The sequence below is a fragment of the Bemisia tabaci genome, chromosome 10 (genome assembly GCF_918797505.1).
Source record: "Bemisia tabaci chromosome 10, PGI_BMITA_v3".
Taxonomy (NCBI): domain Eukaryota; kingdom Metazoa; phylum Arthropoda; class Insecta; order Hemiptera; family Aleyrodidae; genus Bemisia; species Bemisia tabaci.
Window position 1 is genome coordinate 27,108,290 of NC_092802.1, and position 12,820 is coordinate 27,121,109.

Consider the following 12,820-nt stretch of genomic DNA (forward strand, 5'->3'; position numbering starts at 1 on the left):
CTTCAAGCATTGCGTCAAACACATTGCGGTCAGCAGCGGTCGGCGTGAAACGCATAGCGCCTACAAGACTGCATGAATACCTCACGCATTGCGCCAACACAGTGCGGTCGGTGCGGCGCGGTGCGGTGGAAGGTTAAACCAGAAAAATATTCTTAAAATGTTTAACTTTGGCAATTGCAGTGATATAATATTACTAAATTATTCGGTGTAAAACATTCTGAGAATAAATTCTCAAAATACCTTTATCGTAGTCTCAACTAACTACAGAATCGCGCAGAAAAATCGTTTATTCCGATTCGTTCTCCTGATTTCCATGTCCATTTTCCATCAATCGCAACCCACACAGTAAAGAGATTCCTTTTTTTCTACTCTTTTCTTTAATTTTCCTTTTTACGTCACAATTTTCTTTCTCGGAAATTCGGTCATTCTTTCACCTGCCTGAGTTTTTCAATGATGAGGCTATGACGGAAATAGCGTCAACCTCGCAGCTCATAATACCAGAATTAGTAGACACCTACCTACTCTGAAGTCGGCCGTTACCATTAGAACCTCATTAGCGAAGTATTGTGATTAAAATTTTTCAACTTTGATTCCTTAACGACCATCAGTTCTCAAACCAGCTAAGCAGATCACGAGCTGTTAAGATGCGTGATTTACACTACGCGTAAAGCTCCAAGTTTTCGGCTGACCATTCGCGGAGAATACAAAGCCCCGGTTCCAGCTAAAATGCGTCACTCCAAGTTTTTTTTTTCTGATTTAGTGCGTAGTGAGCGAAGAGGTAAAGACGTCAATATACATTCAGGTGCGCATTAATAAAGTTGAACTGAAATCCTTCAGTTCTTAATTTTCTTCTCAAATTTCCACAGGGGAACAGGGGAAGGGGGGGGGGGGGTAGCACACCCGGGGCTGGGGCCTTACAGCCACTCTCTTATCGCCGAAAAGGAAGACGGATTTGGAAAAATGCTGATCGCGAATAATTTGAATTATTTTCGTGAACATTAAATTGTACACCAGTGCTGGAATGACCATCAGGCACAATAATATTCTCAAATTGACATCCATCTATACGACCCAATTTTTTGATGTTGCAATGGACCAAAGATAATGTTCAGTTTCTTTTTGCTTTTTTTCAAGAAATACTCAAAATACGCTCAATTCGGCGTTTTCTAGACGAGTAAGGAACATAACTCCATTCTGTGGACGCAAAATTGACTAAAAAAAATCAATTTCTTACAAGAATATGCCCATGAAATTTTCGTCAAAAATTTTCCTGATTTTTGCCTGAGAGCAGAAAAATCAATAGAATTTTCAAATAAAATGCCCAAGATTCTTGTGCTAAAAATCCAGTTTGTGAGAAGAAATTTGATAACATCAAAACGTACTACTTATGTATTATTTCGTGAGACGGACAACGAATTATGCAAAATAACTCTTTCCGGCGATGCCAGCTGCTACTCCAAAGATGAAGGCACATTTTTTATAATTCTGTCGACAAACTTCATCAGTAAATGACCTTTTCGGAGATAAATATCGTTCTACTTTTAGATCTTATCAATTATCATGGTTGTCACATTATTATCTACACAGTCTACACTTTGAATTTAGCTTGACTTCGTCTTTCACCTAATTCAACGTGCGACATTATGATATGATCATATTAATTTACCCTTTTGGAATCTCTTTTGATGAAGTTCTCATCATCGGTCAGAATGTTTTACATTTCCTCAAGATACTCAAGATATCCCAACACACGGCAATTTCCGGTTAGTCCTCAGTTCTTTTTAGTCGCTTTCGCCAACATCCGTTTCCGGTCCGCGATTTTTGCCAAACAAACAGCGATGCAGGCAAGGATTGAGAAATTCCCTGTTAAAATCCCATCGCCGATGGCTCGCGGGATTTTTCGCAAGCAGTGAGCGCATCACTGCATAATAAAACAAAACAAAACAAACAAGGAGCTTTCGTTTGCGTTTGCGCTTTTTCGCAGTTCGCATCTCATTGTGTTGTCGGCAGCTTTCAGCTTTCAGTACATGGTTCAGTGTTTTTTTTGCTACGCGTTGTGCTTTTGGTTATGTTACTTGAGCAATCGGAATAATCGGATAGGTGTGAAGGTACATTGTGATTGAAAGTCGGATCGAGTTGTCGCTTATCTCAAGTGCCGAGTGTTCATAAAGCTCAACTCATTCAAATCCTCTGTCTGAGCTTTTCGCGATAATTCCTTCTACGTCCTCATCATACTGATCATAATCATGTGATACGGTTATACTTACTCTGTCACACTTTCAATCATCATTGTTGTCTCTAAATCAGCTGTGTATGTATTGTTTTTTTTACTTCGACTAAATTCTACGTGCAGGTTCAAATTCTATCATTCGTGTGAGTAAAGACACTTGATATTCTCCACTAAAATCTTCAACTTACCATTTGTTGAAATAAACAGTCTCTAAAATACTGTACCCTTAAATTTTGAATGGTGTTGAACTCTCCCTAATTTGTGATAGACGTTCTCATTGAAAGATGGAGTTCCTGAAGTACGCGACGGGCAACGGTCTAGAAACCATCCATGATATTTTGGGAGCAAAACTACCTCCCGATGATGTTGCGCATCAATTCCTTCTTAATGCAGACTCTGACAGCCTCTCTAATGGCACCAGTAACAGCAGGAAATATTATCGCAAAGCTGCTCACCGGTAAGTCATTACCCCTCCTCTTATTATCATCCAAATCTGGTTTCTCTGAGTGACGCAGCAAGTTCTTAGACTTTCCATTTGTCACACTGGTTTTTCAATTCTAAGTACTCTGTATCTTCCCACAGATTTCACGGTAATTACTGCTTTTGCCCCATGCACTGATGTACGTAAGTTCGTGAAGCTGAAGTAATTTTCGAGGCTGACCCAAGCCACCCTTCCAAGTGCATAACTCCATTCCGAAGCTTCCCCGCTTTTAAAATCCATTTTCCAGGCCTTCTCATCTCTGCTTTCATTCAATTGCAACCTGCCAGTTGCATAGTCGTAAATGTCTACTTGCCTGGATCTAATTATATATGTTATGAGACATTAACCAAGGGCAAATAGAGCTATAAATTTTAAAACAAAAGTTGAATTTTGCTGTGTGGTAGAAATCTATTCCCAGTATGAGGATTTGATGGTAGAAATCTAAGCATTGCACAAAGTCAGGCGGTTTTACATTCTACCTAATCGAGCTAGTGCTTACAAGGCAAGAATGTTTGGTTTAGGTAAACTATCTGAGTATCAACTGCTGATGATTAGCAAGCAAATTGTTGTCATTTGCTCAAGCTCATCAGTCGTCAGTGGCGCTACTGGCGACTGTAGTGGACTGTGCTGGAACAGTTGTACTCATCTGTAGATGATGTCTTTACCTTTGATATTTATTTTGGGGGTATCCTTCAAGGCGCAACCTTCTTTAAAAGTAACATCGATGCAGCATGAATTTTTGCTGTTACAACCATCATCGGTCATGTTGTAGTAGGCAGCTGGCATCTTGAAATCTGCTTATGTGGTGTACTTAAAAGTCATAACCCCCATGCTCAATCATTTTTTGGAGCTATTACTACAAAATGCACTTTTTTCTGGAATATACCTAATGATATAAAAAATTAAAAGAGCAACTGTGGACTGGCCAAGTTAGCTCAGCAGCCGTTCTTGCTTCCAAATGATGCAATGAAAGAAACAGGTTTAACCAGATCTCCATTCTTTATCAGCTCTGCGGCAGAAAAAGAAGAAAAGCAAAAATCTTATTGGTTACGTAATTCTCTGTTTCTCTGGGTCAGCTGATTTTAACTGCGCTAAAAGCACTCAAGTTTTTGTACTTTAAATTTTTCCCTGAGTGTCCACCAGACAAATTATTTTTACAATGCTGGAGCTGATGTCTGTCAATGGATTGAATTTATTTTTGAGAAATTATTGATTGAGATCTCATTGTACGCAACCCTCCTCTGATATATCTTAAGCAAACTGTACCTAAGGCATCAAAAACTTGTATGATACTAATTTTAATAGTACCTAGTATCAATAGTAATATCAATATATATTTAACTCATTTTTAGAGAGGTGATGAGTTTGAAAATCTTCGAGATCGCACCTTATGTAGTAAAGTAGACCTTCCTCTCCGCCATGCATTAGAATAAATCAGCATACCAAGTCTGTAGTGATTTTCAGCAATAGAGGACAAGAACAAGAATTAAATCAAAATCCCCTCTCCCCCCCCCAAAAAGTAAGCACTGCACAATGTATGTCTATGAAGTGGTGTCCAACGAGAGTGGGTATATAAAAAAAATCGCCCATCTTAGGGAAAAATGTTTTTACCTAGGTCTCATACTCCTCGATAAACCACGACAAAGAAGGGAAAAATTCCGCCCCAAGTTCCGTTATTCTTCTCGCTATTGGAAGATTTCAAGTTTGCATAACGAAGAAGCAAGGGAGAGGGGGTCAAAAACCAGAAATGTGCGTTATGTTATTTTTAAACTCTACCCCCCTCCCCCCTCATCCCTAGTCCGCCAACAAATGATTCAGTACTTCCCTTTACCCTGTCCTCTTGGTCGCCAATAAATCATAATTGCTTGGTCATGAATAATACTAATTTTTTTCTCGGCTCTCTCCGATATAGTGACTACAGGGTTGCCACAGTCAGGGAAAACTGGGAAATGTCAGGGAGTTTTAAAAGCCAGGGGAAACCTGGAAATGTCAGGGAAGAAGACGAAGATGTCAAGGAAAAATTTGTAAGCCATCTTTATTTGCTTTCTAGAACGAGTTTGACGTTTAGAACAACGAATACTGCTTGAAAACTACTTCTAATAATGTATTTTTGACCATCTGGCATATATTCAATTGTCAAACAATTTCATCAAAATGTGTCGGGGAAATCAGGGAAGTCAGGGAGTGTCAGGGAGTTTTAAAAGTAGGGAAAACCTGAAACTTCAGGGAAATAGACGAAAATGTCAGGAAAAATTGTACTGACGTTCGACATGCCTGCGAAATACTCTATATTGTTTTCCATGATCTCACTGTCAGATTCCAATGTCGGGAATCAGGATTAAATGGACTGACGTCAGGAAAATGTCATCTGACTTCGACATGCTACTATATTATGTATTTTTGACTGCATATCTTCAATTTTCAGGGAATTTCACTGAAATGTGTCCGGGAAATCAGGGAAATCTCAGGGAATTTCATTTACTACATTCTATGGCAACCTTGTAACTATTTTCCAGCTCTCTTATCTCGCTTTTCCTCCTCGAAATGTTTGCATCGTTCTTATCTCACAATTTCTAGGGCAGATTTTTTATCGAGCGCTCAACGGCTGGGATAAAATTAGTAATTGCACGTGAAATAATAAGCAACATTCCGTGGCTTTTTATTTCTCAGTATACGTCACTTTTCTGTTTTTTTTCCGGCGGAAATATTCAACACTCGGAAATATCGTCATCAACACTTTATGGAAGCGCGGATAACCGGGAAATCCACGGAAAGATGAGAAATCCATGAAAACAAAAGGTTTTTTTTTAGTAATGGAAAGAGTGATCACTGAGCTTATGTTTAATTGGTCTCTAATTAACTTTCCTCTGCCTATATCGAAACGAGAGACAGATAACACGTATTTTCTTCAACGCGCGCACACATAAATTGAATACGTCACCGAGTGTATGTGGTCAAGCTTTTCGGCAGCACTGTTCCAAGAAAGAAGACGTCGTATAAATATTTCGGCAATTGAAGACGTTTCAAAATTTCGGACAGTTAAAACAGAATTTCCTAATAAGTAATGAAATATAAATGAATTCGATGTTTGTCCCAGAAATGGCCCAGAAATGTTCACAGAATTTAATTCACAATTCCACAAATGTTTCCGAAAATTTCAAAGAAAATTATTCATAACTTTTCTCAAGAATAATTATTTTATCGAGGGAAATCTGACAACTACAACAACGTCTGCCCCCTTGGCATTTTCCGTAGTACGACCGTGTAGGTTATAGCCGTCTTTTTTATTTTCTTTAAAATAGCTAATAGCTTTAAATGAAAAAGCTACAACAGCAAAATTCATCGTAATTTTATGAAAATTAGAGTAATTAGACATATGGGAAAGTGCGCAAAATATAACGTAGTTTCAGCCATACAGCCGTAAATGACATTATTCCTCCTGGGAGCCAATGAAAACATTGCTTTCAAGTAAAATGCCGCCCTCTTCTTCCAATATCTAACCTGAAAATGTGTTTGTTGCGTATTCAAAACCCAACCACGAATGCATGCAGAAGATAGCACTTACGGCTGTCTTGCCTAGCAATAAACTAGCATGAAAATGAATAATACCCTTTTTTGTAATTGAAATAAAACCAGTCGATTTATAATCATCCGTACTATTTCTAAGGGTCTTTCGGACGATTTTGCAATTTGACAAATAACGGAGGCTTCTTTCATTAAAATTTTCCGGTCAGACGCTACTGTGAGTCCATTTTCTCAAAACTTCATTTTTGCACTTATGGTTATCTTTGCTATCACGGCAGTACGGATGCACATATACATTATTTATATGTATATATATTTATGCTGAAAGTTCTAATCATTCATTTCACCGCTGCCACGACGCGGAAAAAGTTCGCTCTCAATAAGGTCGTTGAGACTTATCTTTAAAAATAGCTGTCTACTAAGGTTCAAGCCGTCGTTGCAACAACGCCGCACAATGTCATTTCACACATTGTAGCTATGTATGTCGCATTATCGAAAAAGAAGTGCATCTTACTCGTTCATACATTGTAAATCTATCATCCGATACAGTCTCAAGTCGCTGCTAATTTCATGATGATAGATTGCCGGGACCGTCTTGTCTACCCTGCAGTGCTCAGTAAAACCGCCGCATAAGCATTCGGATGTTGCCAAACTTCCTCCTAGAAAATATTTAGCTTTGAAGAAAGTTGTGAGTACTTTTCCTCGAAATTTTCAGGCTCTGAAGATCGAATCACGAACGAAATCCTCCGAAATATCGGAAGAGAAATGTTCACAAATTTCCGGGAAATTCGTGATTTTATCGAGGGAAATTTGGCAACACCTGATGGCTCATACGGCGTTTTTCCTTAGCCCGGCAGTAGGTACCTGTCTCGTTCTCGTATCGCATCCCGATTTGACTAATGACATTCTTCTCGTGCAGCGAAACGGGACAGATTAATTGAGACTTTTCGCCGCCAATTAAAATCAAATACACCATGTTGTTGCAAAGTTTTGGCTCGATCTTACAACGGGCTGATTGTTCAATAAAATTTCAAGTTCGCTCGGATTCCCACGGTAGGTAGAATTTTCACGGCAGCGATTTCGAGTTTGTTGACGAGTGAGCTTTTATTAGCTCCTCTGTTCGTGATGTTGTTTTTCGATCTATGAACGCTTAGTCTGGTCACCAGTAAACAGGGTGTCTAGCATCAGGATTTTCCCGATTCTGTCAGGATTTGAGGTCGATCAGGATTTCAATCCCGATTTCATCAGGATTTGAGGAAAAATCGGTCGTAAAATCAGGATTTGAGAAAAGTCGGCCGTCCGATCGGATTTTTTTATGCTCTCGCATACGCTTATGCAGAAATTTGAATTTTTCTCCGCAAAAAATCAGGATTTGGAAAAATTATGAAATCAGGATCTAGAAGTCAAAAATCGGGATTTCATCAAGATTTCCCGAAATGGAAAAAAAAACCAGACACCCTCGGTAAGCATTTTTGAATGCAACACGGAGTTTTTCGCATGAATACTCTAGGTGATATCGAGTGCGGAGCGAACCTAACCCAACCTATGAAGATGCGGAATAAATTTAAATACAAATATATTAACTTCGGTGAGGGCGGTGAAGTATCAAGTGAAACTGAAGGCGTTACTGACTGGTCACAAGGGTTAGGTATGTTGCTCAGGCACAACGACGCATATATACCGTAAACGGATAAAACAAACTCGCATCTCATTTTTCTCTGTCATTTCTCTGATGATTCAAGTCAGGATCTGCCTGAATTCGAAACATTTGAAAAACATGCCAACAGCGGGTTGATTGTTGAAATTTATCGACAAAGCTATAGACGAAGAAGACAAAATGGAACTTGTAGGGATCCGATTGGTGGAAGTGGGTAGGTTGCAATATATGAAGGAGGTAGGTAATAGGCTAACCAACAGCAACTCACGAGAGACCCCATAATTAGCCCATCATTTACCCCCTTAGTCTATATTACAACCATCAATTTCAACCAATAGGATCGCTCCATATTCCCTACATCTTCTTTGTCTATAGCATTGTCTATTAATTCCAAGGATCAGCCCGCAGTTTCCATTAAGGTTTTTTCCTACTGAAAAAGAGGATACTTCATACTTCACTCGGCTCTCCCTCCTTTTGGCTCATCCTTAAATTACGTAATACTCCAGGGGGTGGATGGGGTGAAGAAGGCTGCTTGCCAGGGCTGCGTTATGCAACGTTACAAGAGGACGAGAGGAGGGGAGGTCGGAGTACCTCGCAGGGTCTCCACGGAACTCCGTGTCCCTAATCCCGCGCTATAAAGTTACCTCTGTGATTCGATGTAAAATCCCTATCTGGGAAGAAAAACATGCCCTAGATTTTTAGAAAAAATCCCTGGTTTTGGCCAAAATCGGTATATTCTTATCGTAGAATCTTGACGTCATTTGTGCGTTAATTATTTTTTCTTGAGTCAAAGCTAAAAATTGAGATGAAGGATCTTAATTACTTTGACCTTATCGGAAAAAATCTCCAGATCTCCTGAAATTCTGGAAAATCCACAGATTCAGGGATACATCTCCAAACCTCGGATCACTGAGCAGAGACAAGAGAAGACCTACACTGGTATCTTAGCTATGGTGGAAGCTCTTACTTTCGGGAGTTCCAGCATTCTACTGTTGACTTACCTACATGTTTGATGTTAAACCACGTGTTGGCAGTTTCGTTCTGCTAACAAGCCGATAATGGCCGAAGTTTGGGAAACTTGTTTGGCTCATGACGTCACCCGAAGCTCATAATCCACCATGTAGATTGTAGGTAGCTCAACAGCCAAAATGGAGATGTTGCATGTGTGAGGAATTTGCGATTTGACTGCTGATTCTTATGTTAAAATTCGCTAGAAACACGATGGTGCCACTGGTTTTCACTGGAATCGATTCCCAAGCTCAAAGAAAGTTTTCTAGTTGAGGGCGTAATGGATGGGATATCCCACCCTACCCTGAGAGTCTACCTCTACACCAAGACAAACTCTCCATGCAAAGATAGGGAGCAAATACATTGACAGGGCTGCCACTTTATTTGGGGACTCCAAAACTGAAAACAAGGCAACCCTGCTAATGTATGGAGAGTTTGTCTTGATGTAGAGGTGGAATCTCAGGATAGCGTGGGATATCCCCTCCATTTTAGCCTCAACTTGAGAGCTTTTTTTGAGCTCGGGAGTTGATTTTAGAGAAAACCAGTGGCACCATCGTGTTTCTATGTACTCTTAATGTATGCCTATCGCTCGTAATATGTTTCGAGCGCCTTCAATTTCGTATGATCCTGTGCAACACCTCTGTTGTGAAACAGTTGCTTGTGGCGCCGCGCCTTGGCACGGCAGGCGGGCGGCCAGCGCGCATTGGCGCCTACAAACCTAAGTAGATACTTCAAGCATTGCGCAATGCGTGAAGTATCCATGTTAGGTTTGTAGGCGCCAAAGCGCGTTGCACGCTGGCCGCCCGCCTGCCGTGATAGCGAAGAGAGCAGTAAGTGCATAAATGAAGTTTTGAAAAATCGGGCACAGAAGCGTCTGCCCGGCAAATTTTATTGAAAGAAGCCTCGCTCTGTTCTTTGTCAAATTGCCACTAATCATCCAAAGACTCCTAGAAATCGTCTGGATTATTGAATCAACCGATTTTATTTCAATTACATAAAAAGAGTATTTTTCATTTTCATGTTAGGCTAGTGTTAGGCAAGACAGCCGTAAGTGCTGTCCGTTGCACATGCTTTTGTGATTGCGTTTTGGACGTACAACAAACACATTTTTATGTTCGAAATTGGAAGAAAAGGGCGGAGCTTTACTTTAAAGCAGAGATTTCATTGGCTCTCTGGAGGAATAATGTTACGCACGACTGTTTTGCCTGAAACAACGCCATTTTTTGCGCACTTTCGGCTTTCTCGAATGTCTCGTTTTGATACAATTAAGATGAATTTTGCTGTTTTAGCAATTTAAATCGTAAATTCCTCACACATGCACATAATTTTCATTAGGATGATGACTACTGCTCCCTTATAATTGTCCATAAGGAATTGTTGAATCCCCGAAAGTAAAAGCCCCACCTGTCGCCAAGAGGTCAGTGGAGGGTCTCTTGTCCCTGATTCCACCCCTGTCTCGTTTTTCTCGTTTCACCCTGGCGCCACCTAGCGGGATTTCCGCGAAGCGCTTCCCGCGGACCCACCTGTTGCAAATCGCGGATGACGCGAAACCCTTTAAGGGCGTCACGTGACCCCGTTCCTCGGGGAGAAGGGGGGCGACCGGGGGGGGGGGGGGGTGGGCAAAGGGATCGGGGTCGGGGGACCAGGGCCGCGGCTCTGCTCTACCGATCGCGCGCGCGGCCGCCTCCCGAAACCGTCTCGGCTCGTGTTTATTGCACCTCGATTCGGAATCCTCGATTAGTCTATTTCGGAGTTATCGCGTTCGCCGAACCCCCAGCAGCGGTTTAATTCGTTGTAGTCGACCGTTTAGAGGCGCATTTCGAATCGAAGCGCACGGTTCGTGGAATGTTCGTTCCGTTCGTTCGTTCGCGCGGAGACTTTGAATTTAAATGCGAGATCGATCGATAGTCGATACCTAGATCAATCGGACTGCATTTTCCAATCTGGAACTGTAATGTTTGGCTCCGTTTGGAAACGACATATGTGTCATTACTTTCCCATTGCACATGAGTGTTTTTACCGATAGGTTAGACATTGGGGCTTGGAAGACAAGGCGCATAAATGCAGTTTTTGAAAAAGTTGAGCTCTTATTGATCTCAGGTATAAGTAGTCTGAATGCATATTTTGTGAGGAATTCGCTCCCAAATTCCGATTTTTAAGCATCAAAAAGTCAGTTTGAACTTTCTTACCGCCTTTAGGATCTTATGTAATTTCGAAACTTGGAACACGTGTTTCTCGAAATAGTAAAAACTGCACTCATGCCATCAAAACTGGCCTCATGCATGTCTGACGCCTTGTCCTTCGAATCCCTCAGATGAAAATTTCTAGGTTTTAGGATATTTCCTTAGACTTTTCCAATCACGCTATTACTATACAATATTTGTCCGAAAAGCATTTTAAATAGCTTCAGAAGTACGTCCCTGGGGAATATCGAAAATCGAGTGCAGTGGCGTGGCGTGCTTAGCGATACATTGATAGATCCGACATTTAAAGTTATGGAAGAGGCTCGATGAACAGGTTGTTTATACGACGGACACTTTGATAATCGCTTTTTTACCACATGCTTCAAATGAGGAAATATCGATTATCGATCATTAACGCCTCGCTACTGATCGAATAGCTAAACTGTCCGACTCACTTTCGGAGTTATTTCAAATTTATTGCTTAAATTTTGTGTAAAAATGCCTATATTCTACGGCGTGATATGTTGCAATATGTTTGTGTGTTACTCGGAAATTCTGAAAAAATATCATGAAATCGAGGAATTATTAATCGAGTATTGATTTTTTTACCATCTAATCGTTCTACAAAGTGCTGGAGATCTTCCTTAAGGTGAATCTAAAGTGAGAGTAAGCAAATATGCGCTGACATTCAGGGGAAAGTCCCCCTTAAACATTCTATCATTATTGAGAGGCATTTAGGTTCTTTAACAATAAGAAACACGATGTACACACTCCAGGCAACATACCCGATAGATTTTACCAGGTTTTGAATTTCCACGTTCCACATAAAGCCCAGTGTGTTACGAATATAGCATGTGTTTCTTCATCCACTGATGCAACCATCAATTCATTTACATTTGCGCTTATGAAGAACCTTGTGGAACTTAAGAATCATTAATGATCAAGAGAGTTTTCATCATCAAGAGAAACTTGATCTTTAATTTTCATGAAAGCACGATTGCCAGTCAGTGAAACAGCCATTCTAATAATAAAAAAAAAAAAACAAGTTGGTTTTTGCAATCGCTAGCGATAGCAATATTCGTCATGGGAACTTTTGCTTCTGGGATATGAAAATGTTAAGGTACAGTTCGTTTGTAGTATCTTCAGGATTGAAGGGGCTATGTAATTTTGTGTCGACATCTCTTTTTTAACATTTTTAATTTTTTTTCTTTGCATACAAGAAAGCTGTTATATTTACCAATTATTTATTTTCGTTGGATTATGTATGGTTTTCGGAAGTTAACGCATTTAACTTTCAGTTTCGTTTTCTCGGCGTAAAGTATGATATTTTTACTCTACGCATATGCCCGAATACGCATCATAAGTGACCTATGTGCTTCCTAAGTTGCCATTTTTTTCATTCAAATAGATGTAACTGAAATGTTAGATGTGTACTACCTATACTACTTTCATGTCATTGCTTTATTTATTTATTTATTTATTTATTTACTTTTTGCGTAGGTATAAATTGTTATTTTTTGCTGAATTTTGGAGAAAATATTGCTTTAAGAACGTGGAATGTAAATTAATTTTATTGAAAAAAGAAAATACCATCATTAATTTGGGCGAACAGAGAAAATATACATCAATATTTGGGTCAACATCTCCCTGATTATATAAAGGATGAATATATTAGTATTTCTGTATCATAAAAACTTAGCTTTTGTCTTCAGAGATACAATGATTCTAGTCCCAGT

General features: G+C 39.9%; 1 protein-coding gene across 1 annotated transcript in view; it reads left to right on the top strand.

Moving 5' to 3' along the window:
* The first annotated feature begins 2,028 nt into the window (after window positions 1-2,028).
* Nt5b (5' nucleotidase B) overlaps window positions 2,029-12,820 on the top strand; it is a 96,630-nt gene continuing 85,838 nt past the window's right edge. The window contains exon 1 of the mRNA XM_019062282.2: window positions 2,029-2,687. Coding sequence (XP_018917827.1) covers window positions 2,515-2,687 — 173 coding nt within the window. The 5' untranslated portion in view covers window positions 2,029-2,514. The remainder of the gene's footprint in view (window positions 2,688-12,820) is intronic.